At 44.0% G+C, this 24524-nt stretch overlaps 1 protein-coding gene across 7 annotated transcripts in view; it reads left to right on the top strand.

The window, feature by feature from the left end:
- LOC106601114 (axin-1) overlaps nt 1-22646 on the top strand; it is a 32217-nt gene extending 9571 nt beyond the window's left edge. For 4 of the 7 annotated variants that reach the window (XM_082973681.1, XM_014193046.3, XM_082973680.1 and 1 more), the window contains exons 2-10: nt 1442-2416; nt 8112-8258; nt 9709-9805; nt 13658-13795; nt 16130-16683; nt 16816-16974; nt 17132-17383; nt 19411-19560; nt 19817-22646. In XM_082973681.1, the coding sequence (XP_082829807.1) occupies nt 1521-2416; nt 8112-8258; nt 9709-9805; nt 13658-13795; nt 16130-16683; nt 16816-16974; nt 17132-17383; nt 19411-19560; nt 19817-19937 (2514 nt within the window). In that variant the 5' untranslated portion in view covers nt 1442-1520 and the 3' untranslated portion in view covers nt 19938-22646. Of the gene's footprint in view, nt 1-1441; nt 2417-8111; nt 8259-9708; nt 9806-13657; nt 13796-16129; nt 16684-16815; nt 16975-17131; nt 17384-17813; nt 19391-19410; nt 19561-19816 lie in introns of those variants that run through there. The other 3 variants (XM_082973682.1, XM_082973683.1, XM_014193053.3) reach the window with 3 other exon arrangements.
- The last annotated feature ends 1878 nt before the right edge of the window (nt 22647-24524 follow it).

The raw sequence follows: 24524 nt of genomic DNA, 5'->3' as shown, positions 1-24524 counted from the left end.
GGACTTGACCTTTGCTTGAAGATTATTGATGTGTGTGTGTGTGGAATGATAGTGCCAGATACCCAGGTATTTGTATGAGCTGACATTCTAGGTCAGTTGGTGTCTAGATAGATGAGGACATTCTAAAGATATTGAGAATCTTGAAATGTAACATTTTAAAGAGAAGTACTACTCCTGCTACTAGAATTGAGCGTATCACATTTTTGTGTAGGTTCAACATCACCGTCAATGTGAAAAGGAGAGATTGAGGATAGTTAGTGTTTCATTGCACTGTGATGTGTAAAAGACCCTGTCTGTCCACTCTATAGTTCCCGGACAGCCACAGGGGAGGGCCGCTTCCTCCAGGTCTCAGCAGGGACTGAAAATATTTGACTCAAGGTCGTCCTCTGATATGATCAGTCGGAGTGCCTGCCTGGCTGCATTCACCACACACAGCAGCCACGGTCACAGTCATGGCAGATTGGGCTCTGCCTGCACCCCACAGTTCCTCTTTTAACCTCCAGAATGCTCTGCCCTTGTCGCGCTATTTCATGCTCAGGGTCGGCTCCTGTAGTACACTGCTCAGATCTGTGTCTGTCATCAGTTGCCTCAAGTGGAGTTTTTGTTCTCTGTATCCTTTACATGACACATGTCAAACATGCAAGTTTATTTTCAATAGTAAAGAGGGGTCGATGTGCACGTCTGTCTCTACTTACAGGGGGGGAAAACAAAATAAGAACCTGACAGTATTAAAGAATGGAAGGAAGAGGAACCCTACTACTCGGTGTTCATAACCCTTTTCCGTTCAGTTATTTTCAGCCAATCATTCCAAGTCAGAAATACATTCAATAGGATTGTCACGAAGCAGTTAGGCTTTCTATATCTGAAATAGTGTTCTTTATTTTTGCTACCTCTGTATTTTATTGAATAGATTTCATTCACACAAACATATAGCCTAGCCGCAGTTCAGAAACCCAACAATAAAAATATGTTCTAGAATCTTCTGATGTTAAGGTATTGCTGTGGGGAGTCACTAATGGAACGTGCTAATCTGTGTGAACATATGACACACAGATCACTTTTTTTTCGTGAGCATCGATTTCATCCATGCCCTTTGCTTTAGGGGATATTGAATTTTATTTCTTAGTAGTCAAAATATTTTTTCAACCTTTAAATGGGTACTATCGATGTGAGCAATGAAATAATTTATTGCATCTCTGTTTTGGCAGGATTTCCTTTTGAAACATTAGACTTGTGTGAATTCTAAGCTTAGACATAGATATGCAGCCTGCTTTTATTTTCTCAGTATTGAATGGATTTCCAATTTGTCTCAAACGTTTGTTCTTTTTTACTAAGTTGTCAAAATGAGATAATAAACGTCCGAGTCATTGCCTGTGAATACGTTTACATTTTATGTGTTTAAAGTTTCCACTCATTATATATTTTTGTCTTTTTCTTACAGGAGAAATTCTTTCACGGTGGCATAAGTAGAGGGGTGGATCTGATAGTTGTGCACTGTGGGCTGTACTGGGACGGGGTGTATGGACGCTGTGAACATGAGCGTGGGCGACAAGGTGGGGGGTTACCTGGTGGATCTGGGGGGCAGCTTCACTGAGGATGCCCCCAGACCCCCGGTCCCTGGGGAGGAGGGAGAGCTGGTGTCCAGCGATGGACGGCCCTACAGCCACGGTTTCTATTCCTTCAAGAGCCTCAAGAACGAGGCCTCCACAGCCACGCCCAGACGACCTGACCTGGACCTGGGCTATGAGCCGGAGGGCAGTGCCTCCCCCACGCCGCCCTACCTTAAGTGGGCAGAGTCCCTGCACTCCCTCCTGGATGACCAGGATGGTATCCACCTGTTCAGGACGTTCCTCAAGCAGGAGGAATGTGCCGACATGTTGGACTTCTGGTTCGCCTGCACTGGCTTCCGGAAGCTCGAAGCCAACGAGGGCCAGGGCGAGGAGAAGAAGCTGAAACTGGCGAAAGCCATTTATAAAAAGTACATCCTGGACAACAATGGAATAGTCTCGAGACAGATCAAACCGGCCACCAAGAGCTTCATCAAGGACTGTGTGATGAGGCTGCACATTGACCCGGCCATGTTTGACCAGGCTCAGACTGAGATTCAGACTATGATGGAGGAGAACACCTACCCGCTGTTCCTCAAGTCCGATATCTATTTGGAATACACCAGGACTGGGGGGGAGAGCCCTAAGCTCTACAGCGACCAGAGCTCTGTCTCTGGGGGCGGGAAGGTTTTACCAGGGTATTTGCCCACGCTGAACGAGGACGAGGAGTGGAGATGTGACCACGAGCTGGAGGAGCAGCAGGAGAGTGATCCCACTCCCAGCAACCGGCTCACTCAGAAGCTGCTTCAGGAGACAGCTTCCCAACGCGTCACCAGCACCAAGAGATTCCAGGACAGTCACGAGTACAGGTAAATCCTCTCTCTCTCTCTCTCTCTCCAGTCTCTATAACTATCTAGCTTCTCTGTACAAGTGCTGAATTAGAAATAAACTTGTCCTCCTCCCTCTGCGAGTGCTGTCTGAAGTCGGAGATGAAAAGTGGCTCTGAGTTTAGCACCGCTGACAGCTCAAGATGAGAGGAATGCAGTGTAGGCAGAGGCCTTTAAGTACCTGTGATGGCGAGGCAGTGGCAGGGGTCGAAGGGAGAGCATTTGCTGGTTGTTAGAAGGTGGAGGCAGACGCTCTTTGTGTTCCCCACGCAGGTGTCCTGTGAATGGCAGGCTTTTCTAGTGGACGAAAGGTTCTCTCAGAGAAAAGCTCAACATGATTTCTCTTTTGACTGTGGAAAATGGAGAAGTCTGGTTTAACTGCAACAGAAAGTCAAAGGAAGTATTCCCTGTCTAAGGAAATGAACCTGGCACAAAAAAAAGGAAGCAATCCCCATATTTCTCTTCTGGATGACTAAAATAGGATTGTAAAAGTACAGTCTTGTTTATCTGTCTTCCAATCTTTAATTAATAGTAATATGATGCTTATGTTATATTTGACAGACATCTTTGTGTCACAGCCTTGTCATTTCATTTGCGCAGAATGGGATTGTGCGATGTGACTGACTACTTAAAACTCTAATCCTTGTCCTGTTGGAACAGAAACAGCGCATCTGGGCTTTTTAGCCCACTATGCAAAGGATTAGGCCTACAAATGTTCCTGCCAAAGTCTGTGAATTTAACATCAATCCTTTTTAAAAGACATATTCACACATCTCTGAATTTGTTCCATATTTGTCACTAAGCAAAGCTGCTATCATCACCAGTTGTGAGAAGAATATGTGGAGGGATTTTCGGCTTTATTTAGCCTTGCTCTGAAATATGTAAGAACACAGCATTTTTACTGTTCAGATGTGCTTAAGGATACTGTATTCACTGTTGGCATTGTCTGGTGCAGCGATTGAAGATTGCAGAATTCTATCCCTAGAAGTTGACCCACTTTTCTATCAACAGTCTTAGACAAACCTTGACATGTGCAGAAGATGCGGTGGCACCTGGGTGTGCAGAGGATGTGTTGAAGAGTTGTGGTTGCAGGGTTGAAGGACTAGAAATCAGTCTTTTCAATTGGCCTGACTAAATGGTAATGTTTCCAAGTCTTTGTTTCAGTTTAGGACTAGTGTTGGGATTTTGAAAATTGGTCTACTCAGAAATAGCACATTGTTTAGTCTAAGGAATATTGTTTTGTCTGACTTTAGTCTATTTGGATGCTCCAAACTGCGTTTTTAGTATAGTTACAGTGTATAGGCATATATGTTGCCTTTTCTCATTTACAACTGGCCTTTAAATGTGACAGAATGAAAGACTAGGATATTTGAAAACCACAGACACTCCCCACTCCACCCTACTTCTGATTCTGTATTCTATGGCCCCTGGATATGATTGGCTTTAATTAGTGAGAGCAGTGCATTTTTAAGGTTGTTTTCAAATGACTATTTCATTAGGTCTAGTATTTGGCGGAAATTACAAAAAGATTACCCTCCATTTTTAAATAGCCTTTTAGCATCACCCTTCGGGTTTTTGTGCAACTAAATGTTGCACCAGTCAGATGTCTCTTAATGTGTGAAGACCAGAATCCAGGGAATTAAAAGGGAGCAGCTCTGTAGTGAAGATGAATATGTAGATTTTTTTTTTTTTCTTTCTCTCGGTTGTGTAGCAATGCACAGAAAATGTTGCGCGATATTTTTACGTTGTTCTCAGACAAGCAGGTGATGGCCTCCGCCAGTCACTGTTCTTGTAGAGCCCAAGCTCTCTGAATATGTTTACATGCTATGATGAGCATGAATACACATTTTATATCAAACTGTTCATTCTGAAAGACTCATTCAATTCACGCCTGACTCAGGTTCCCTGTGGAGAATTTCTCCTGGTGCTCCTCCTCTCTTCAGGTCTCCCATCGGAAAGTAGCTTAGATGGTTTATCTCAATGACAATTTCTGGTTTGAACAGGTTAGGTACATAGCCTCCATTTTTATATAACCCTATCATCTTCAGAGTAATTGTCGAGAGAATGTAATGAGTAACTAACCTCCTAGCAGGTCTGATTCCTTCACCTATGTTGCTGTGTAACCAATCAGTGGTGATCCAGGGATGGCTGCACTCCAATGTAAAGGGGAGTGACAAAGGACCAGTAATTATTCTCTAGGTGCAAAGAAATGTCAAAGTCGTTGGAACAACAAAAGGCCCTTACATCTAATGCTTTGGCATTGAGCTTCTATCACTGTGCATCAGGAGGACAAGTTAATTTAGTTTTTCAGGACATGGCTATTCAAAGGTATGGATGATGTTTTGATGGGCTTTCTGAGAGGTATGAGTAACGTTTTGGCAAGTGCTGCTGTTGTACTTGGTATTTCCTCATGTTCATCGAAAGCCATCTGGCCTACTCGTCGGTCGTAAGAAACGTGATGAAATGTCATCCGTTTACAGCTGTGCACCCACTGTCATAGCTAAACAGCAGAAAAAATCAACCATGATGAAACCAGTGTTGGTTTGAAAGCATCTCCTCCGGCTCCCTCTCTTTGCTCTCTCTCTGTGATTCTGTGAACATTGACATCATGGCTGCTGCTTCAATCATTAGAAGATTCTAGATCATGGGCTTGAGTGCTGCCTGGGAATAATCATCAGAGGCTGCAGTAATCCGAGAGCTGCTTCCATCCGTGATCTATCCCTTTCCTCCTCTCAGGCTGAACCAGGCTGGGCTTAGAGGCTCATAAACAGATGCCTCACTACCAGTCAGTAGGATGGATGGCCATGGTTCAGGTTCTGGTAGGAGGCTGCCATTTTCCCTGTGGTGCCCTGAAGAGAGAACATAGCCAGGTTGTAGAATTGGAAGCCCTGGTTTCTAGGAGGCAGCAGGGGAAGCAGGCTTCCAGGTCAAGGGGAAACCCTGGTAGAAAGGAGGCTTCCTGCTTGGCGCTCGCTCCCCTGCCGTGCACACTCCTTAAAACAGACTGTGGCCTCCTGCAGCTGCCCCTTTCAGTTGCATTTCCTCTCGCAACATTCTTTCCTTTAAATGAATCCCACTCATTTGAAACCTTGGCCATAGAACGTGGTCGTTATCCACGTTGCACCTCAGCCACAAAATTTACATTTCTATGAATTGGCAGCTCGTATTGGTTGGACTTGTTTTTGTTTGATAAATGTAGCATGAGGGATGCCATCATGGTTTGTGTTTTGTTCCTCAAAGCAGTTTTTTAGAGCATCCGGAGCAAAGATGGGTTCTCCTCAGAGCCTCTGTTTTGAGAAGTGAATCGATTTTTACTGCTCAACTTTTTTTTTATTGAGAGGCATTTTTTACTTCAACGGAAACTCACTTTTATTGCAAAATTGCTGACTGTTCCAAATGAAGTACTTATCTGAGCTCTTTCCCTTGTTTTCTTAGTTGTTCACGTTATGACATTTCATGTTTTGTTAGATTTGGCTTGTAAGCTAAAAGCAAATGTCATGCATGTTCGCCATGGGTAATTCAGTAGACTTCCCTTGAAGGGCAGATTATGTAATGGCTTACTGCTCACAGTGTTTATGGACGGAAAATGCTAAAAGGCCATAAGCATCATTTCATGACTAAAGTGCTTTAATGTTAAAGTGTAATCTCTTTTCCAGTGATAAAAGCTGAAAGGACTTATGGTTGACGGACAGGACAGGGCTCTCTCTGTTCAGAAAGCATGAGTGGACACATGTTCTTTAAGAAGATTAGACCTGTATTTATGTCCATGTTATGTTGAAAAGGAAGTGAGGCATGTTTCGGTGTTGTTTTTTCTCGGGGGAAATTTGACTCTGGGATTGTCGAGGACTTTATTGCTCTTTGCCGAATAGTTGTCCTCCACCCTGATATGGTCCTGGTGGAATGTGACGGCAGTGCCACTAGCCCAGGTCCTGTCATTTATAGCCAATACCCACGTTTCCATCCATAGATTTTATGTGAGTAAAGTCATACAGTATAAAAAATAAAACAGCTGTGATGGAAACAGGAAGTTTCAGTACAATTTTATAAATGCTGACAGATAAGTTGTTCATTTGACATGGTGTGATCTTTTTGTTTTGGTAAAATGTTATTATGCGAGAAATGGTGGTGGAAATGCCTATATGCGCAAATATTGATAGCCATTATATCGAAGTAAACTTGGAGTCACTCGATCACATGGTGTGTGGTCCTCCCACTACGACTCAGAAAACCATACAGTTTATTAGGCTACAGATGAAATAAGTTATGATGAACTTCACAGGGGGGTGAAAGTGCACGGTGATGAGCTTGATGCTCCTTTCCAATAAATGTTGAGGGTCTTATTCTGGTGACATGATGATCGATGCTTGACCGCCGTTTTACAAATTAAAAAAATATTCTCGCTCTTATCTGTGATGATATCATCATGTAGACTAACCTACCTCAGAGCCTACGCGAACTGTATCTGCTGTTGGCTAAAGCACACCTGCCAAAACCAGACTAGTCACATTTAGCTATTTAACGCAAAAAGTTTTTGTGGAAAACTATTGGTAGAGTTGAAAATGCGATGGAAACACAATAAACATTCACATTTTATTCGGTAAGAGAAAAATAACTTTTTGTGTGCATTACGATGACATGCACTGATTTTTATCTGCGACAATTCAGTTTGGTGGAAACGCCACTGGTGGGAAAATGCGCGTATTTACTTTGTGGATTTAGGAATATTCGCATGAAAATCTCTCACCAATTGGATGGAAATCTAGTTTATATCGTCATTTTATTCGATAGATTGGCAGTCTAGTTATGACACAATAAATGCTATCTTTTGTCACGTCTGCCATTGCTTTTCAAAGAGAACCAATTGTCTAGAAATGACATATTAGAATCTCATCCCTTTACTTACATAATGTAGAACTAAAAGACATTCTTCAACCACTCTCCATTCTTCTCTTAATCCAAAATGATTTACCACTTCGCAATAGATTCAATTTTTCTTCGTTTGGGCAGAATATGGGCTGACTAATGATAACCAGTCAGAAGTAGCCTGGGTTTGGTTTGGTCTCTAGTAAGACTGAGCGCTTCAGAGTTCCCAGGGAGGGAGCACGTCCTGACCACTTTAGGGATCTTCTTCAGTTTAAAGATGAAGAGAACAGAGGCCTACCCAGATCTATAATTCATGCGAAGGGAGGAATTTGAGGAGTGTGTTGAGGGAGGTTGAGTCAATGATGGAGGCTGTGGTGATGCGATGCCTCCAATAAGAATTAAATCAGCATCTCTACTGTACCAACCATTAGAAACCCTCTGAAGGATCTTCATTATAACAATGTGGGTGGTTTTGTGTGAAAGGCATGTATTACTACAGAGATACTACAGTTGTCTTATTTGGAAATGTTTCTTTGTTTAATATCTAAATGACATTTACGTTGGCACTCAGTTCTTATCGGCTCTTATCCAGAATAACTAACAACATCCTTCCCTTTTAATGCTATGATAATACAGTGCAATAATCTTTGTAAAATGTACTTGCATGTGTCTCCTGTGAAGCTGAATCTATTGTTTAATGGTGCCAGTACACTCTGACATGAATTGATTGTGTTATATCATGTGCTATGTATTGTTCATGACTTTGACTTAATGCTCTCTCTCTCTCTCTCTCTGAATGTTGCGTTTCTTCCAGACGTGTGCCGTGGCGGGAGCCTGTCAACCCGTACTATGTCAACACGGGCTACGCCATGGCCCCTGCCACCAGCGCCAACGACAGCGAGCAGCAGAGCATGTCCAGTGCCAGCGACGTAGACACACTCTCCCTGACAGACAGCAGTGTGTACGTACTCGCACCGCCTCCGCATCACCTCCCACTCACACGCATGCACACGCACAATCGGTCAAACTGTAATAGTACATACCACAAGTAAGGGCAGAATGCCTCGAGAATGAAGTTTAGCTTCCCTGTTCCTTGCTGTTCAGCATGAGGACCTTCACAAACTATTTCATGACATGTGAGTGTGTGGGAATAGAAAACAATAGTTAGTGTTATTTTCAATTTCATCCATGCCCAGTATATCTGAGCTCTACCTGGGTCGTATTCATTATGGCACACAGTAGCAAAACGTTTTGCCACAGAAAACAGAAACAAGTTTCTCATTGAACAAGTTCAGGTAGTCCCTCTTTTTTTTTGAGTATGTTTTCTTCCGTTTTGGTGCCGAATGAATAGGACCCTAGTCTGACTGTAGCAGCACCTGCTGCACGCAGACTGGTGCCATTTCCCCCTGTCTGTCTGTCACTGGGAGCAGCAACACATCTCTCTCTGCTCCTCTCCTCAGAGAACAGCCATCTGTTCATTACCCACACGAATGAAAGCTGCTAAATGTCATTACTTATGCTAATTATAGAGCTATAAACTGGGAGCTACGACAGGCGCACAGTTTGTCATTTGAAGGCAATGACTTGTTACCCTTTAAATCAAGTTTCCCGGAATTCTGAGGAAATGGTGGAGAATTGACGGTAAAAGGTTGAGTAGATTTTGACAGGCTCTCATAATTGTGTAAAAGGAGTCGGTACATATTGAATAAAAATAAAATGTTATAGCCTACGTCTTATATGACTTACCCACATTGCTTGACAACGGTTTGTTTCAAGATGGGTAAATGTATAAGCAGTGCCTTTGGAGGATCCCATGTTGGACACAAGCTGTTATTTAGCGCAGCAATCCTCTTTCTTCCGCCTTAGCGGGAAGCAGCAGGTTTCCTTTGGAGTAAATCGAGCTAGGATGTGTTGGCAGAGGGAAGCCAGAGAAGAGAGAAGACAGGAACGGTGCTGTAAGTTCAGAGATGGCACAGGGGAACGCATGTTTAAAGAAACATCAAAGGCTGCTCAGCAGGACAAAAACGCGTGTCTGAAGCAGGATAGATTAGAGGCCAATATCAGCTGTTTGTTCCACAGCTCCTGGCGCAGACGAGTCAAACCCAGCAGGACCACTGAGACTTGGGATAAAACAATTCATACTGTTGGTGTCAGCGACCGCACCACTCTCTGCTTGTTCACCACTGTGTAGGGCTACAGAGGAAACCCTCAGGGTTTACATACTCTGGTATTTACCGAAACCTGAATCCAGAAATCTCAACCCGCTCAATTTACCATGAACTCCCAAAATGTTGTCCTTCTCTTAGGATGATTGAGCTACTGTTTAGAAAAGGAAATGCAGCCTGAAAGTAACCGATGAGTTTTCTCCTTTTGAATATGTTTGTAAAATTGTCCTTTTGTTTTTGTTCCAGAGATGGGGTTCCACCATACAAATATCGCAAACAGCATCGACGAGAGATGCACGAAAGTGCCAAAGCAAATGGGCGTGTGCCACTACCTCATATTCCTGTAAGTTAACCTTGGTTTAGCTGCACACACACACATACACACACACACCCCTACACAAACTAGTATGCACACATACCTGCAAGAGCCCCACTCACTCATCAGACTGCTTACATGGCTGTAATCTGGTATTCTAGAAACATCAGTGTTTCTCAAATGTTCCCATCTCTCCACCTTCCTGCATTTGTAAGATGCCTGACTGCATCTCTCTCTGGGCCCGTGTAGGGTGTGTGAATAGCTCATAGTGAGGCTTGTGCTTTCTAAACTGTGCCTGGTGCTCTCCTCAGCCTTCAGCTGTCTGTCTGTGTTGAAGCCCGTCAGACAGCAGTGTTTCTCCTCTGTGGCAGTCCCACCTCCCTGCATGACTCTGCAGCTCTCTACAGGAGAACTCCCATCCTAATTGGGCCTCGGAGTCAAGAGTCCTGCTTAACAAGACTCTCTCCCTCACATTAGGATGCATGTATGTTTTTGTGTAGAATATATTTTTTTCATTGACTTCTGTTTTTCGGTACACAGAATACAAAATAATAAAGAAACGAGCTATGCATTGCAGTAAAATGGAAACGCTGGCTGCCTTGTCCTTGATTGTTCCGTTTTTGTCGAATGGATTAGTCCCAGACACATACTGCAGTGGTAATGGAGAGACATACAGTGCATTTGGAAAGTATTCAGACCCCTTGATTTCTCCCCCCCCCACACACATTTTGTTACGTTACAGGCATATTCTAAAATGGATTAAATAAAAAAGAATCCTCATCAATCTACTTAATAATGACATTTTTGCAAATGTATTAAAAATCAAAAACAGAAATACTTTTACATAAGTATTCAGACCCTTTGCTATGGGACTTGAAATTTAGCTCAGATGCATCCTGTTCCATTGATCATCCTTGAGATGATCTACAACTTGATTGGAGTCCACCTGTGGTAAATTCAATTGATTGGATATGATTTGGAAAGGCACACACCTGTCTATTCAAGGTCCCACAGTTGACAGTGCATGTCAGAGCAAAAACCAAGCCATGAGGTCGAAGGAATTGTCTGTAGAGCTCCGAGACAGGATTGTGTCATGGCACAGATCTGGAGAAGGGTACCTAAAAATGGCGGCAGCATTGAAGGTCTCCAAGAACACAGTGGCTTCCATCATTCTTAAATGGAAGAAGTTTGGAACCACTAAGACTTTTCCGAGCGCTGGCGACCTGGCTAAACTTAGCAATTGGGGGAGAATGGACTTGGTCAGGGAGGTGACCAAGAACCCGATGGCCACTCTGATAGAGCTCTAGAGTTCCTCTGTGGAGATGGGAGAACCTTCCAGAAGGACAACCATCTCTGCAGCACTCCACCAATCAGGCCTTTATGTTAGAGTGGCCAGACGGAAGCCACTCCTCAGTAAAAGGCATATGACAGCCTACTTGGAGTTTGCCAAAAGGCACCTAAAGGACACTCAGACCATGAGAAACAAGATTCTTTGGTCTGATGAAACCAAGGTTAAACTCTTTGGCCTGAATGCCAAGTGTCACGTCTGGAGAACCTGGCACCATCCCTACGGTGAAGCATGGTGGTGGCAGCATCATGCTGTTGGGACGTTTTTCAGCGGCTAGGACTGGGAGACTAGTCAGGATCGAGGGAAAGATGAATGGAGCAAAGTACAGAGAGATCTTTGATGAAAACCTGCTCAGGACCTCAGACTTGGGCGAAAGTTCACCTTCCAACAGGACAACGACCCTAAGCACACAGCCAAGACAACGCCGGAGTGGCTTTGGGACAAGTCTCTGAATGTCCTTGAGTGACCAAGCCAGAGCCCGACTTGAACCCGATCGAGCATCTGGAGAGACCTGAAAATAGATGTGCAGCGACGCTCCCCATTCACCCTGATAAAGCTTGAGAGGATCTGCAGAGAAGAATGGGAGAAACTCCCCAAATACAGGTGTACCAAGCTTGTAGCGTCATTCATACCCAAGAAGACTCGAGGCTGTAATCACTGCCAAAGGTGCTTCAACAAAGTACTGAGTAAAGGGTCTGAATACTTATGTAAATGTCATATTTTTTATTTCTTTTTTTAGCAATTAAAAAAAAAATCTAAACCTGTTTTTGCTTTGTCATTATGGGATATTGTGAGTAGATTGATGAGGAAAATAGAAAAACATGTATTACATTTTAGAATAACCCTGTAACTTAACAAAATGTGGAGAAAGTCAAGGGGTCTGAATACTTTCTGAATGCACTGCATACACTGAGTTTTCAAAACATTAGGAATACCTGCTCTTTCCATGACATAGAATGACCAGGTGAATCCAGGTAAAAGCGATCAACCCTTGTTGATGTCATTGTTAAACCCACTTCAATCAGTGTAGATGAAGGTGACGATAGGTTATGTGGATTGTGTGTGTGTGCCATTTCAGAGGGTGACTGGACAAGACATTGCCTTTGTACAGGGTACGGTAGTAGGTGCCAGGCGCACCGGTTTGTGTCAAGAACTGCAACCCTGCTGGGTTTTTAATGCTCAACAGTTTCCTTTGTGTATCAAGAATGGTCCTCCACCCAAAGGACATCCAGCCAACTTGACACCACTGTGGGAAGTATTGGGGTCAACATGGGCCAGCATCCCTGTGGATCTCTTTGACACCTTCTAGTCCATGCCCTGATGAATTGAGGCTGTTCTGAGGGCAGAAGGGGGTGCAACTCAATATTAGGACGGTGTTCCTAATGTTTGGTACGCTCCGTGTGCAATCTTCACTAATAGAGGGTAATAGCCATGGTAGTGAAGTAATTTCTACAGCCAGGTCTTCTAACGGCCATAAAGCTACTCTGGGCTGTTTGTCTGTAAAGCTTTGTCTCTGTTGGGTAAAATGAATATGAATCCAACTGAAACTGAATTCAAAGAGAAAATAGCAGTCAGAGCTGGAGAAATCTCCAGCTTTGTAATCAGCATGTGGACATATCCTGTGTGCTTTGGTGGGGCCCTGAGTAAAACGGCCCTCTACAATATTTAGGCTATACCCGGAATGTACTTTAATCTCTCTTTGCTAGGTTACTACAACAATACACCTTACAGGCTTGACTTGTTGGGAATACCAGCTAAGAGCTGCATATTCCCAGCATCTCCCTTTGATAAAAATGTACTTCACTCTGCTGCCTGTAATTAAACATGCAATGATAGGGATTATTTTGAACGGACAATCACCTTTTAGAGATTAAGTCTGGTCTGTGGTGTACCAGTGAGTTTTCACTGTGTTTTTCCAGACGTGGCCTGTAGCTCAGATGCTGTTAACCTTTATTTAACTAGGCAAGTGGGGCACGGTGTCACGCTGCGACAGGTCGATCTGGAGATTGATTTCGGTGTTTTTAAAACAATTTTTATGGCTATTATAAAGTCACTGACCAACAAAGTTGTTTATGGCTGATATTTGACTATCTTATACATTTTCTCTAACTTTGGAAGTACCCTATGTTGAAACTTTATTGTTGAGACGAATGCCTGCGGCTTACAGCATACATTATGCAGAGCAGCCTATATCAGACTGTTCAAAGCCTTAAAACATGTCAAATCAGACCTTGTAGGTACTACATTAGCTACTAAGCAATAATCTTCTTGACTTTGGTTTGAGGTTATTGTTTTGGCACCTTCATTTCCATTACAGGTCCCCTGTTAGCTTTTCCCTGATAAACTGTAGACGTGTTTGATACGTTTTTCCTCCTTCTGTATCATTTTCTCCCTTTTGTTCTATCAACCGAAGTGAACAGCATAGTGACCACAGGTTTTACCTTTCAGGAGAAAATGGCAACATTGATATCAGCGAATGACTACTGGTACAATTTGAAATGAACTGGAAATGGTGTGTTTCCCTCTGTTAGCGCACAAACCGGATACCAAAGGACATTCACGTGGAGCCGGAGAAGTTTGCGGCGGATCTGATCAGCCGGCTGGAGGGAGTGCTGAGGGAGAGGGAGGCCCAGGAGAAACTGGAGGAGCGGCTGAAGAGAGTCAGATTGGTACGTTGTTGTCCACAGAAGTACCACCATGCTGTCTGTATGATCCCTCTCCCTGGTGGGGCACCATACTACTCTATATGCCCCATCATCCTCTTAACAACCTCTTACCATGACTGTCTATCAGAAGGTACACTGTAATATCTCCGTTGTTTGAAAGGACTGGGTTGATTCATTAAAAGGAAAAAGACATCATTTCATTATGAATCATTTATAAAAGTGTAGCTCTGGCCTATCAGGGATCCATCCCACTGTATCTTGGATCCCTTTGTCTCTGGCATCAGATGGAACACCTGCAGACAGCCTGAGCCACTTGTGAGCCTGGCGCACTGTAATGACTTTGTTTGAAGTCAGTTGGACCGTGAAGAAATGCCTGCGCCCACCGCAAATGGAATCTCTTTCGGTACACAGAGCCAGGGTCTCAAGTCTTAAGGCAGATATTTTATGTCGTTTGGCCCCTCCGTAAGAGGCACCGTCATGGAACAGTAGGTTTCTCTTTATTAAGAGCTGGTGGCAGACAGGGGAGTGACAAATAATCACTCCTATTAACTGATATTCTTACCCCAAATTCCTCTCCTCTGCTCCCTTACCTGCTTTCCATCCACAGACTTACACCCTGATTTCACTGAATGTGGCCTCAATCCAGTGTTGATTGATGGAGAGGTCACATCCGGTCTAGGCAAACTCCCTCAGTAGTGTCTGAAAGGAACGGGTCAATATTGCAGGATAGCCTGTGGTATTATGGTGCTGTTGACTGATTAAACCATTTGTCGTCTTCATCTCTCCTCTAAATAATACAGAACCTTTAGGATCAATGCATTGGTGCCACTGAGAGATCAATAACTTAATAGGTGTTTTTCGCTTTACTTTTCAACGCTCTGAATATTGGCCCACCTAATGTATAATTTACATGTTCAGTAGCAGCAGTACATTCCACTTCCCTGAGGTGAGAGTGAGTGAGAGAGACTCGGTACATCACATTCATTAGTAGGTGCCTTTTAGCAGGATGGGCTCAGCAGGTCTGGATCTGGCCTCATTTTGGCACGAACAGGGTAACTGAGAGTGCAGAGCAATGGCCTGCACAGCTGCTCTGAGCCAGGCCAATATCTTCAAGCGCCAGTCAGACCCTCATCAAAAAGTCCTTAGCTACCGCCCAGGATTCCTATACCTGGAGTGAGCATCAAAGCCTCCACCACATAAATTGCCCACTGTTATTTGCCAATGATTCCCATGTTGAAATGCCATCAAAGGTGTGTGGGAAGGGTGAGAAGAGCCAATGGGGGCTGATGTGTTTCAGTTAGGGGAGTGGAAGACCGGGTCAACACATCCTTAGCAATTCAGTTAGTTGCAGAGACGGAGACAGACCTGGTCAAATAAGGGCACAATGGTATGCACTGCTGCTACATGTCATACAGTTAGTTACTATGGCTGTACGTGTCATACTGTTAGTTACTATGGCTGTACGTGTCATACTGTTAGTTACTATGGCTGTACGTGTCATACTGTTAGTTACTATGGCTGTACGTGCCATACAGTTAGTTGCTATGGCTGTACGTGCCATACAGTTAGTTGCTATGGCTGTACGTGCCATACTGTTAGTTGCTATGGCTGTACGTGCCATACTGTTAGTTGCTATGGCTGTACGTGCCATACAGTTAGTTGCTATGGCTGTACGTGCCATACAGTTAGTTGCTATGGCTGTACGTGCCATACTGTTAGTTGCTATGGCTGTACGTGTCATACTGTTAGTTGCTATGGCTGTACGTGCCATACAGTTAGTTGCTATGGCTGTACGTGCCATACAGTTAGTTGCTATGGCTGTACGGGCCATACAGTTAGTTGCTATGGCTGTACGTGCCTTTGTCTAGAAACTAGAACATAGCAGTGTTGTAGCTTGAAATATATATAGAGCTATTTAATTGTAGTAAAAATCAAGGGTCTATTGAGAGCTAAGATTATGCTGGCAGGCGTGATGTAGAGTGAAATAGCTTTGCACCACAGAGGAAGAACATTCCCTCTGCAGCAGAGCCGTGATAATGCCACGGCATGTGTTAACACATGGTCTTGTGGAAGTGTGCCATCTGCTGGTGTGACTGATTGGAACAAATAGCCTTTTCAAATGACTTTAGCAGTTGTTCTTTCGCAATGTGGTGAGCTGAGGCTCCATTTATATTCTTGGGAAATGACCAGACACTGAAGCTCATACATGTGGGTAGGATATATTTGTGTATTATATACTGATGTAATCTCTAATATGTCAACTTGTGGTATTGCTGTTGAGTTGGGTAGTAACCATTTTCAGTATATTTAATTAGCATTTATTTTTCTTTCTGGAAGGAGGAAGAGGGTGAGGATGCAGACATCTCCACATCCACCTCGTTCTCCAGTCACAGACTGCCCCCTGGTGCCCACCCACAGCACTACAACAACCCCCGCTACTCTGACATGGGCTACAACGGCCTGGCACTGCATCCTGACGCCCACGAGGAGAACCCCGAGAGCATCCTGGACGACCACGTCCTGCGAGTCATGAAGACCCCCGGCTGCCAGTCCCCGGGCACCGGCCGCCACTCTCCCAAGTCCCGCTCACCCGACGGCTTCCCTGGTGGCAAGGTGCCCGGACCTGGGATGCCACCGCCCACAGGCCCGGGCAAACACCCAGCTCGGCTGGGGCCCAAAGGGGAGGCTGCCAGCCACCAATACCACCACAAACACGTGCACCACATCCACCACCCGGCCGGAGGGAAGCCCAAAGAGCAGGTGGAGGCTGACGCAGCCATGAGGGTCAATGGTAACTTCCACTGGGGGACGGAGCAGCACAACTATGGGTCCAAGTCTCGCAACTATGCTGACGGCACGGGCCCCAGCCCGATGGATCCTATGGGCTACAGGTACGCACAGAAACACACAGCCTCTTCATGTCTCTTTGAATTATGTTTTTAGTTCTTCCATGTCTCCGTTTTTTTATTTTTTTTAACACTTGCCGTTAACGTTGTTGTCCTTTTATCATACAATTTCCATAGTAGCAAAGGTAGCACGCTATCGAAGCGGCCGTTTAAGAAGGCTGAGGAGGTGCGGACCTTTGAGGTGCCTGTGCCTCCAGAGGACGTGGAGAGGAACCAGAAGATCCTCCAGTGGATGATGGAGGGAGAGGCGGTCCGCAACAAGAAGAGCCCCTACGGGTGAGTTCCAGCTTTATGGGTGACCGCTAGCTGTCTTTCCCACGTAGGGAATCGGTAACGTACAACCACAGAGATGCCACTCAATTGAATTAACTCTGATCTGTATTGTGGTGGTATGTGTATATTTGGGTCAAACAATGACAAGGATGTCTCCCAGGAGCACCACAGGGTCCAAGAAGACCCCGTCGAGCCACGAGGTGTCGCGGCCCAGCTCTGTGGAGCGTCCCGGGGCAGTGCATCCTTGGGTCAGCGCCCAGCTGCGGAACAGTGTGCAGCCCTCACACCCCTTCATCCAGGACCCCACCATGCCCCCCAACCCGGCCCCCAACCCCCTCACCCAGCTGGAGGAGGCTAGGAGGAGACTGGAGGAGGAGAAGAAGAAGACGGGGACCTTACAGACCAAACAGAGGTGAGTCGGCGTTACCTGGGGAGGAAGGGGGAGGTCTCTGTCACAGCCTGGTTCTTCATGTCATGTCTAGCCATCCCTTGTCGTGATTGTGGCAGCCATGTGACTGAATCACCAAACTCATCCTTTTGGTAATACAGGAAAAAATAGTAACGTTGTTATCGAAAAGTAATGTTTGTGCTGAAACAGCAAATGTTGGGGTGAGCTGAAGCATGACAGGGTCTCAGACTTCTAAAGAATTAAATATTTGTCACTTTTTTTCTTCTTCACTTTTCTCATTGATCAAACCCCCTTTTGAGTAGCATGATGCACTGACCAACCTTGTTTTAAATTGTCATTGCACATCTGTGCATGATCACTGGTGTGTTTATCCTGGTTGGTGTGGCCCTGTGGCTGGTCCGTGTCTAACTCCCAGGGTTGTTGGGTCCTTCAGGTATGTGATGGAAGTGATCCAGCGGGGGCGCGCTGCCGCCAGGCCCGCCCTGTTCCCACCGCTCAGCGTGGTGCCTGCCGTCTCTGACACGGAGCTCTCAGAGTCCGAGTATGTCCAGTCTGGTTTACCCCAGTAGCCCTTAACACCCACCCCATTGGTCACAGCAGCACCCAAACCCCCATCCCATTGATCACAGCAGCACCCCACCTCACCACCTCCTCCCATGTCTTTCACCAGCAGCATCCAGACCTGACTACTCTGTATCTGCACAGCCAAACAGAGGCCTGTCTGTATGACTAGACTCCATAGACATTAATTGAGGCATATATGTTTGATTACTGGCATTAATACTTGTATCCCCATAATCTAGTTGTAGTTTCCTGTACAATAACATCTGTGTGTAGTTTAGTTTTTTGTCAATTATAAATTCATATTTGATCTGATTATTTGCTTATGTATGGGTGGGGATTAGAATAATCAGTCTCACCTCTTCAGCCATTTCTTAGTCAGACAGTAATCCATAGCTGCAGGGTCAGGGCTAAGACGGTGGATGGCAGTGAGAATGATCATACCTCTAGCTTCACACTGGTAAGCAGAGGGGATGAGAGGGATTAGAATGATATTAAGTGGAGAGAGATGGGGAAGATGGGACAGGGAGGGAGGTAGCAGGAGGCAGCAGCTAGGGAGAGGTGTACTGTAAGCTGCGTGGGGCGAGAACGCAGAGCTTTGATGGTTCTCTGTGTGAAGCTGCACTCTGTTTGATGTCCCGTGGCTTCTTCCTCCGATGGACAGTTTAGTGATGTAGGGGGACAGGATAGCTGCAGTAAGGAGCAGATGAAAGCCTGGCTATCCTGGCATAGCCCCTGGGCCTCCACCACCTCACCCTATCACTGGGCCTCCACCACCTCACCCCACACCATCAAACCCAACAACAGGCCCGGGGGCATGCAGTTGGAACACTTCTTACTGTAGTAGCCTGCTCCCTGCTGGTAGCATTTGGGCATAACATGTCTTCATCACAGTCCCATTTAAACTCTGAGCATTTCCTTGCTGGAACAACATTACCTCCAAGAACTCTGATTTGATAAATGAATACTTTCCCCGGACAAGGTCCTTAGGGCAATATTACCTGTACCAGGAGTGCTCAGTTTGATAGCATTTTAGAGGAAATCAATGCTGTAAAGTCACACATTGTGGATCATAAAGTATTCAAATCATGAAACGGATTCTTTGAATTTGTTTGTCAAACATATTTTGCATTTATTGGTTCTCCTTTTTGGCAGACCTCTGGAAATCAAACTAAGGGCCCCACTAGGGGTCCCCGGCCCCCTGGTTGTTTAGGTGGTGAAGCATAATCAGTCTGCATTGCAACTCTGGTGGCGGTCACAGCCAAAACATGAATAAGTTGTAAAGAGGGAGTATGAGTGACTTGAAATCTTGTTTTCTTACATCAGATTCTGACTGAGAGGAAATTATACCTCGATATACCCCCCCCCCCACCACTCTTCTGCTGAGGTCTTTGAAACATCTCATTCGAAAGATGAAAGGAAGCCTTGACTTGACACATTTAATGAACCTCTTGCTTGTTTGTTTGCAGACATAAAGTGACGAAGAAGCCCGCGTGTGAGAACATTACGGTGGCCTACTACTTCTGTGGGGAGCCCATCCCGTACAGGACGTCGGTCAAAGGTCGCATGGTCATGCTGGGCCAGTTCAAAGAGCTGCTGACTAAGAAAGGAAGCTACAGGTGAGGTCACTACTCTACCTGGTGAGGCACAGGAAACTAGATTTACAGGACGATGTTATGTAACAGTTTAGCCTATTAAACTCTGAAGTCCTTGAAATTGATATCACATTTTTGTTGTGTTTATGGTAATGTCGAAAATGATGAACCACATTCCAAAGTCAATTTTTCGTCTTATGTAAATTTGGTGCATAATAAATAAAGCTTTTTCAATGCACTTGAACTAACAACCAACTGTTCTCTATCCAACCGACTCTAGGTATTTCTTCAAGAAGGTAAGCAATGACTTTGGGGTGGTGTTCGAAGAGGTACGCGAAGATGATGCCATCCTGCCCATCTTTGAGGAGAAGATCATTGGGAAAGTGGAAAAGATTGATTGACATGGAGGTGGAGAGGAAGGAGATGTTCACAAAGTCGGCCTGCGACGGAGCTATCGATGGATGAGCTGTTCACTTGAGAGAGACGGAGAGAAAGTGTTTGATTAGAGGGAGGATTGGCAGTGGAGAAAAGGTACTGAGTAAGTCGCTACAGGAGGGAATGGATGAGAGGAGGAGAAAATGAGAAGAGTGCATAGTGGTCACTGTGGGAGACACTCATGACTCCAAGGCTTTCATATCTGCTCAGTGCCACTGCATTGTGCAGACAGAGTAGGAGAGCATTGGACTAAAAAAGCAGACATTTTCCCCTTCAGTGTCTTTCTGAGTGTAATGTAATGTAGCATTGTACAATTTGACTAGAAGAAAAATGCTATGAATCTGCTTACTAAAGCAGCATATTATTTTTGATATGACGTATCAGAAGGTATCCTTTCTAATGTAACCAAGCGTGTCATTTTTATGTGTTGGTACCAGATGTGTACAGATTGTCTGTTTTAAAACATAACGATAAAGTTTTATATTATCTATTTAAATATTTGAAAAAGCGGTTGTTTTAATCCTATTAAAGCAGTGGCGCTGTTCCAATTCGACGAGATCCAAGTGTTTTGACAGGGCTGTTTTTCAAGTGTTGTAGGAACTATTATACAGCCCCATGTTCTACCAAGTGCTTTTTACAGGAACACTCAACCTTGCCAGTCCTCTAAAGGTAAGTGGCATTGAGTTGTCATGCTGCACTTATCATTGTATTATGCATTAGTGTCAATGGAGCAAAATGAAAAAGGAATGCCTTCTTGAGGTTGCCCTTAACTGATTCTGCCTTCATGTTTTGTGTTTTTCAATTAGGAAGGGACTCCCCAGCAGTAGCTCGATCTGTGTACAATGTACTGTACTCTGAGGTCTCTAAACTTTCCCCATAGTGTACGTGTGTATGCACATTAAATACATTATTATACCCATACCTGCAGACATCTGCCAACTTAAATTGATCCCCGCTATGCTCGGTAACTTTTAGATTTTGCTACAGTTAATTGCTACAATTCTTAATTGTAGCAGATCAGCGCAGAAAATAGCATCTTTGATCAGAGATAATCACAACCAGTTGTGTACATGCTACTGACAGTTCAGATCCAGATTCTCTTTACAGTCTAGAGCTTTTGTAGGCATTTAAGACCAGAGTCCATAGTAGAAGTCTCCAGAAGGTTCATACACGGGTGTCTGTGTAGAGAAAGGGTCTGTGTGCGGAAGTTTGTCACAAATTAACTACCGCGTTCAATAGAGCGTTGATCATCTAATGTGTGTTCACATGCATTCAGAAAGGCTCCTGACCCCATGGTTTCACTCTGGACAATGAAAGGACATAGTATATGTTTACCTAGTTAATATATCACAAATACAGCTGAATAATGACTTGTAGCCTTTCATAGCGCTATAGAGCTACATTTGGTGCCTGGCAGAAATTCTCTCTAGAAATAACTTTAGTATGAAATGATCTACTTTTTTGATAGGTCACAATACACCAAAGAGAACAGTAGAAGTTCATATGTTTGTCATCCCCTTGTCTTTATTTACCCTCATTCACATGGGTACTGTTTGATTATTCTCCAAATCCCTGTGTTGAAGTGAAATTCTCTTGTACAATGTTCAAGGGCAGGGCTCTCCGACCCTGTCCCTGGAGAGCTACCTTCCATGTAGGTTTCCGCTCCAACCCTGTTCCTGGAGAGCTACCCTCCATGTACGTTTCTGCTCCAACCCTGTTCCTGGAGAGCTACCCTCCATGTAGGTTTCCGCTCCAACCCCAGCTGTAACTAACCTGATTCAGCTCATCAATCAGCTAATTACTACAATCAGTTGCACTAGATGAGGGTTGGAGGGAACCTGCAGGACGGTAGCTGTCCAGGAACAGGGTTGGAGAGCCCTGTTCTAGGGCGTTGTGCCGGGGTCAGTGCAAGGTGGAATGTGCTAACCGTTGTGATTAGGATGGTAAGGACCTTTTTCATCAGAGTGCTGTATTGCTGAGTGTTGTTCTGTATCAACACCACATATAAGAGGATGATCTCCTTTTCTGAGATGCTGTTTTTGTATTTATTTAGATGGATATTTTTAAAGAATCTGTATGAAGTTAACATATGTAGTGGACAACCCTCTATTGCGCCTGTTTAAAGATTTGAATAACCGTATTTTATGTTTTTATACTGAGAGGTATTTACTCCATGATCTTTGACAATATTGGTACTCAGCCATCATCTGTCACACTACAATGTAGAATTTGGCTCTCTGTTATAATTATCATTAGATTATTAGATGTTCACTGTCTGTATGTATTACCAATGGAAGGCAGTGATTCTTACTGTGAAAGCCCCAAAGTGAACTTCCCCCACTTATGGTCAACGAAATGTACATAACAACCATCACAGAGTGCCTTTTATTGCCATCCTCTCATGTCATCCGCTATGTGATTGTCAAGTATTACCAGGGCCTTGCTTTATATTTTTATTTAGCGTCTTACAAACAATGTTCTGTTGAAGTGTTTCCTATGTCACATCTCACTTTGGATAAAACTTTTCTATGTAAATATGTAAAAAATTGTATATGTCATCAACCAGCAATTCACTTAGGAGATATTCAATACCCTGGACCTGTTTTCTTTGTGCTGAGTTGTGCGGTTATCATTTAAAGGTACTTGGAACAATAAATACATGTAATAAACCTGAACATCTGCATTACTTGTAGTCATTAAAATGTCTTAATTGTTTATTACTGATTTTTAAACTATCGACTAACAACACTTTATGAAATACTTAATGTCCAATTAAAGTATACTTTACTTTAATGTGTCACCCACAAAGTAGATTTTTTTTAATGAAAAATCTGCAGTGTTTTACTGGCACAGCTTCAGCTGAAGATGGCAGTCTTGATCCGCTGACATTGTGAGCATTGCTTGAAGTGGGCTGGTTCTCACCCGTACAGGTACCTACACCTCAAGTGTTCTACTGCTTAACTACTGGGAACCTCTTATAGAATATTGGCTCTAGAATATGACACCTAAATATCCAAAATTAGTACTGTAACCTATTGCAGTCCATGTCAAGCGGAGTGAGGGAAACATTTCCTTGTTCAAATAATTTTTATTGAACACATACACAAGAATGGTGTATAGTTATAAAAGACAAGTTTACAGTTCTTATCTAAACATAAGAGAACAGACATTAACCAAAAGACCCAGAGTTCTGGGCACAAAACAAATATTACAAAACAAGACATACAAAACAAGGACAGGTAGAAAAAAAAAAGACAAAGGGGAAAAATTAAAAAAAATAATAAAAAAAAAAAAAAAAGGGTTGATGTAGCCACCCCACTTTATCCCCCCTTATTCCACCCTATTCCCCTCCCAACTGCTCGGGTGGCGGGGCCAGCACACGCTGCCCAAAGGTAGATTACCGTATGACAATTGAGAGTGCGTTAAGTGCAAATTCACAGCGCCGCCTGGTCCAAGTAAGAGAGGAAAGGCTGCCAGATTTGATCAAATGTTGATAATTTATTGTTCAAAATATATCAAATTTTTTCTAAGTGTACAGTGTTTGCCAATTCGCTGAGCCATAATTTGGTAGAGGGCGCTTCCCTCTTTTTCCAAAACAACAAGATTAATTTTTTTGCCGAAATGAGACTGTAAGAGATGAGTTGTTTTTGGGAGTTGGTTAATCCGTTTAGGGAATCGGACACTCCCAGGATTATCAGAAGTGGGTCTGGGTCTATTGAAGTCTCCAGAACTTCAGAGAGGACCCCAAAAATTCCACACCAATACCCATACAAGTTAGAGCATAGGGCAAAGCAGTGGAGTAGTGTACCCTGCTCAGCCTGACATTTATCACACATAGGGGATGTACCAGGAAATATCCTATGCAGTTTGGTTTTGGAATAGTGTAATCTGTGTAATACCTTGAATTGTATGAGACGATGTCTGGAGTTAATGGAGCAGGTGTGGATATACACCAAGCTATCTTCCCAGTCTGCCACCGAAATGTCAGTCCCTAGTTCTTCCTCCCATTTTGCCTTAATGGCATCAGTAGAGGGAGCGCTAACAGATTGAAAAGCATCATATATACGAGATATCAGTTTGTCTGAGGTGGGGCATATTTTTATGCATCCGTCAAACGTGGAAGGTTTAGCATTCCCAAATGTTGGGAGGTGTTTTCTAACATAGTCTCTAATCTGTAGGTATCTGAAAAAGTTACTTCTGGGAATATTATAAGTTTCCCTCAGCGATTCAAAGGAATCAAAGGTTCCCCCTATATATAAATCCCCTATGGTACGTATCCCCAACTCTCCCCACTGCTCAAAGGTGTTATCAAGGTTAGAGGGGGCAAAGGAGGGATTCCTGGCAACAGGAAGCATGAATGATATTGGTCTAAGATCAAAGTGCACTTTAATTTGCTTCCAGATTCAGATTGTGCTATGTATAATAGGATTGTTACGGTAAAGTGACATCTCCAGATTGACAGGTGACAAAATCACAGCGCCAATAGAGAAGGGGTGGCACTCCTCTCGCTCCATACTAAGCCAGCTGGATGACGGAGGTGCGTCATCCAGCAA

The sequence above is a fragment of the Salmo salar genome, chromosome 03 (genome assembly GCF_965601325.2).
Source record: "Salmo salar chromosome 03, fSalSal1, whole genome shotgun sequence".
Taxonomy (NCBI): domain Eukaryota; kingdom Metazoa; phylum Chordata; class Actinopteri; order Salmoniformes; family Salmonidae; genus Salmo; species Salmo salar.
The sequence above is the reverse complement of the archived record's forward strand: the minus strand, read 5'-3'. Positions and strand labels throughout refer to the sequence as shown.